General features: G+C 34.7%; 1 protein-coding gene across 1 annotated transcript; it reads left to right on the plus strand.

The window, feature by feature from the left end:
* The first annotated feature begins 250 nt into the window (after positions 1–250).
* LOC143581122 (26.5 kDa heat shock protein, mitochondrial-like) lies at positions 251–3,278 on the plus strand. Its single transcript, XM_077063978.1, has 3 exons — positions 251–570; positions 714–728; positions 2,834–3,278. Exons 1-3 carry the CDS (start codon positions 315–317, stop codon positions 3,223–3,225), a joined length of 663 nt encoding a protein of 220 aa, XP_076920093.1. The 5' UTR covers positions 251–314; the 3' UTR covers positions 3,226–3,278.
* Positions 3,279–5,606: the final 2,328 nt, after the last annotated feature.

The following is a 5,606-nucleotide window of genomic DNA, read 5'->3' on the forward strand; positions in this document are numbered from 1 at the left end:
GCGCATGTGATTTTAATATCAAGAAATAGTTTAACATAGTTCATTTTATATAAGTTTATTCATAAATATGCATGATCAAATATAATAATAGCGGGAAGAAACTATAAAATTCTAGCTAGTTATAGAAGGAGGTAGAGTTTTCTTGTTTGAATAGAGAAAGCATGAAACTGCTCGTATCTTCTTCCTTTCTCTTTTCTCATCTTTAATGATTCTACCAATAATATTATAAGCTAAAGGCATACATATATACTAACCTTCTTTATATTCACCACCACCATTGCAACCATAATAAACACACATATATACATACAACAATGGCTATGCGTCGTTTAATCCTCAACAACCTCACTCACCCTCAAAGATCACCAGCTCTCCAAACACTCACATGCACCTCTCAACTCCTCAACCGTTACTCCTCTGCCACTGCCCACCCCGAAAAACCCGAAACCAAAGAGGTTACCGTCTCCGAGTCTACCAAGAAACCTAGATCGTTTTCTCCACGTAGGCGCCGTAGGAGATCACTTTGGTCGCCTGAAAACAATAATCAGAACTTCCCTCCTTCACTCACAGGTTAGACTCTTATGATTAAACAAATGAGTATATATTAAAAAGTTGAATAATACTCGTTACACCTAATTCATGTCCGGGGTTAGACTTAGACCTATCGGAACATAGATTACGATATATTAGTATTGGTCCAACGGGTATCTAAGAGTTTTGTACGTTGCGTATTTAAGTAATTGTTGGGCTTGGTTTTAGTTTTTTCGTTAAACAAAATTAGTCGTTGCAGAAAAAAAAAAAAAAAAAAAAACTGTTTAGTCTATTCAATAACGATCAATCAAGTCTTTTACCATCCTCTTACCATACCTACATATATTTGAGTTTAGCCCAAACATAGAGCTGACATATCATGTATACCTGTACACAATAAGACACGAACATGATAATACACGAACACGAAATGTGTATACCTGTACACGACACGAAAACTTATCGTGTACCTATAACCCAAACACAAACACGAACCTGTTACTACCTGATATACACGATAATACACGATAGTACACGATAATAGTTGTTTAGAAACACATATTTGACAACCTAGCGGCGAAAAAAGATATGGCTGCCGACAGGTGATGGCCGAAGAGAGATATGGCCGGCGACAGGAGGAAGGCTGGCGACGGGTGATGGCCGGAGAGAGATATGGCCGGCGATGGTGGGATGGATGATGAGAGGCGAGTAGGCGACGACTGTGGTTTGGTTTGTAAGAATGATTTGGACGAATTAAGGGTTAGGGATGATATAATATAACTATATATATATATATATATATATATATATATATATATATATATATATATATAAACGAAAACATAAAAATCTTATGTGTCGCGATATGGTCGCTCCACTTTTTTTTGGAGTCACCAGATTTGCTTGATTTGTAAATGGAGGCTTCTCATGCACTTGACCCGAATTCATGGGTATAGGTCTTACCAAACTCAGATATCCTTTAAACGAGTTATAACAATTCATTAAATTAAAAATTATTCTCACCAAATTATTGATGTAAAAATCCTATAAAATAGGATATACGAAAATTAATATCTTATTTATTTTATAAAAGATATATATATTATTTAAATTAAAAAAAAAAAACAATTTTATAGTAAAAAGTTTTGGGTCTCATCAAACCATAAGTATATTATTAACTTTTATAAATATTATTTATAATTAAAAAAATCAATTTTATAGTAAAAGAAATAAACGGGTCTTGGGTCTCATCAAAACCATATAGCTTTTAAATCGGGTTATAACATCTCATTTATTAGTGAAACAATTTATCACCAAACCATAAGTATATTATTAACTTTTATACAATAATAAAATATAAATCAAAAAATAAATAAATATTAGAACAAATAATATAAAACAACCCCCGTAATACGGGGGATAAAAACTAGTATATTATATATATATATATATATACATATATATATACATATATATATATATATATATATTTAATTTTAAAAATAACCAGGTACCTAACATGTAAACAGGTATTATACCTGTTTAGACACGAAAATTAACAGGTAATTTCGTGTCTACCTGTTTAGTACACGAAACATGTTAAGGCCTTATCTGCTACCTGTTAAAGTCGTATAGGTACGTGTCGTGTATTCGTGTCTCGTGTATAAATTGCCAGCCCTGTGCAAACATGCACATGAGAGGGAAAGTCATTATTTCACCGTTTTCGCCTTTTCGGGTTGAAAAGTTAATGATAGAATATAATGCAGGATAAGATATATGATAAGATTACCACTAGACTTTAGAGTCGCTTATCGGTGTAGTGTGCATTATTGACAGGGCCGTCCCTGAAATTATTAAGAATTTTTGGGTCAGAGGCGGCAAAAGTAAAATATGTTTTTTATTTAATTTAAACAGTTAATTTTTAAATGAACTTATCGCCTTATTGGGTTATGATTATTGTTTGGGCTTTTAAAACAAAAAGGTTTATAAAAACGGGGGAGAAATGCACAAACTTTTTTTTTAATGGGCTTATTCGATGTTCACTAACGAGTCTGTAAGTATTTTGTCGGAAAATTTTTTATAGGCGACGCTACAAAAACTATCGGTTATCTGTCGCTAATGTTTTAATCAGTAATCCTGTGCATGTCAATTTTCCATGGTCATATGTGCAACAACCAGTCATCACAGATTTCATGGAAACCGGATTACCAACTGATCCAGCCGTAGGTTAATTACATGATCACATGACTAGAACAAGTTTACATTTCATTTATATTTACTATTATTTCTTGACCGAAACCAGGATTGGGGAATGCGTTCGTGGAAGCAGCAACAAACATGAACAAATTACTCGAAAACTTATCACCGGCACGTCTGGTAAGGCGATTCAAAGAGAAAGATGAAAGCTACAACATCAAGTTTCAGATGCCCGGGTTATCAAAAGAGGATGTGAAGATTACAGTTGAAGATGGGATGTTGTTCATCCGAGGCGAGCATAAGGACGAGGAAGAAGGATCAGATGATGATGAATATTGGTCGGCTGCCACCTACGGCTATTATAACACTAGTCTGATGCTGCCGGAAGACGCTAAGGTGGAGGAGATTACGGCGGAGATGAAGGATGGAGTGTTGCATGTTATTATACCAAAAGACGAGACCAAGAAGAAGCAGATCAAGGAGGTTCACGTTGGCTAGTTTTTTCTAATGTGTGTGTGGATGTGTTATAATCAAATTGAAAATTCAATAAAAGGTTTAAGACTTGAGGGTGAGAACTGAGAAATGTGATAAAGAGAATAATTTGCAAGTTATATTTTTATGTAATTATAATACTTGAAATATGACTTGATATGTATTGCTAAAAGTTACGTGCTTGTAGCATTTTAATATATCAATAACAGAACTCATTCTAGTTCTAGAAAAATAAAACATAAAGGAAGGTTTTAGCTTTTAATATTAAAATTAAAATGTTGTATAAGCCTTGTAGGACAAAGTTAATTTTATATGTAACTATACAATTTGTAATGTTTACTTATTCGCGATTCATTAATGTAGTATTTCATTTTAGACTGTGGGGAGTGGTTAGAGGGAGAATGAGAATGATGTCATGTCCTATATGAACAAAATGATATGAGAATAATATCATTGACACCCCCCCCCCCCCCTCTTTCATCACCATTTCACGCGTGACGTGGTGGGCATCACCATCACGGAGCCCTCACCCGATTTTTGTCCAATCCCCTTTTTTTTCTTTCTTTATTTCTTTTTCATTACCTTTGCTTTTAGAATAATATAAATAAATGGAATGACAAAGAATGATGTATAACATGGGTTGAATGATGAGGTTAATAGATGAAAAAAAAAGTCGGCATGATGCTAATGTGGCGAATAATGGAGAATGAAGGGAGTGGACTCCCTTCATTGAACATGTTCTTGTTCGTTATGTTTATTCATCAAAGATCTAAACAAGCATTTCAATAACATAAACGAACATAGATGAAAATAATTGAACAAACATAAACGAACACAAACAAATTCAAATTGACATAAATAAACAAACTTAAATGAATACAAATGAACATATATAAAACTTTAAGTACATGATTTATCCAAAAATCCAAAAAAAGGAAATAAATGACGTACACGAACGAGTGAACGCAAATAAATAAATATAAATGAACATATATGAACGACGTTGGAGATTGTAGATGAACGAGCGTAACATGGCGTTCGATCATGTTCGTTCATTTATTAAATGAACGAACATATACGAACTTACCGCCGACAATTCACAAACAATTCATTAATTGGTAAGTTTTATGGTCCTAAATTTTACAACATTTTGGCAGCAATTTAGCTCCTCCACTTTAGGCTGCATTTTGACATGCGAGAAGATGGAAACAAGATTACAAGGGAAGAGCCTTAAATTAACGTCTCTTAGGATTTTGTTATTATTTAATAAAGATAAAATAAAATTATTATAGTAAAGATAAACTAATGTTAAATATTATTAGATATAAAAGAGGAAACTAAAATTACAAAAATGCCCATCATCTGAATGCACATTTGCTAAAATAAAAAATTAAAAAAAAACCAACGAAACAAAATGTTAGTATGTTACTAGTCTTTAGGTAAAAGTTAGGATTTCCCTCGGGTGTAGTGCACAATCCGGTCAATCTGAGTGGCTCGACCTGCAAACAAAACACCATGAGTTCGTTACGAGAAGGAGGAGAGAAGGTGTGTGTGTGTGGGGGGGGGGGGGGGTGTCTTCTCGTAACCACCATCTGGTGTGCGAACCAGTATGCATGGGTAAATGAAAATATAAATGAGCCAAGTACCGGTGGAATACTTAAGCGTGGAATCTGCTCCTTTTACCGTTAGTGTTAGGATGATATTTATAGCCGAATGGAAGAAGAGAAAAAAGTGGGCCGACTGCTGTGTCAGGAGATCCACCAATCAGTGGGCCAACACATGCCCATGGAAAGTTGGTGGATAAAGCAACTGGTTGATGGTAACATTTGCACCATGTTGTACTACTAATGGTGTGTTGTCGTCCTTTTATTGGCTAATCGCTTTCGCCAAGATAAATTCTTTTTGTCATACCTAGGATCATCTTAATTAAAGTCCAACCTTCTAGAACACAAGGGGTAAGGTGTGCGTAGGGTGGGGCCTTCGCCAGCGTCGTGCCCTTTCTAGGTGTTGGACTTATAGATAAATAATGTTGCGCGCGGAGGATGTGGACTCTCCCATGAAGGTTCTAGTTTCTTTGAGGTGGGTCCGAGACCCTACCTCTTCAACAAATAGGGGAATTTGAACATATTATAATGGCTAAAACAATGCTTAACACAAATCAATATTCAAAGCCCTAATTTATTAAGATTCTGTTAACTAACTGAAATTAAACAACACAATTTGATGGGTTCGCTCAACCTAACACCCCTATTCAATACCATAAAGCATGGAGGACATTCAGTACATGAAACTCTTCACATGAAGAAGCCTGACGTTTGTACGACATTAGCAAAACCAATGGTTAAACATAAATCAACATGCCATGTTTCACTTTGTTCATGCTATAA

This window comes from Bidens hawaiensis, unplaced genomic scaffold (assembly GCF_021521415.1).
Source record: "Bidens hawaiensis isolate Kalapana, Puna unplaced genomic scaffold, B.hawaiensis_p1.1 tig00001511_1, whole genome shotgun sequence".
Taxonomy (NCBI): Eukaryota; Viridiplantae; Streptophyta; class Magnoliopsida; order Asterales; family Asteraceae; genus Bidens; species Bidens hawaiensis.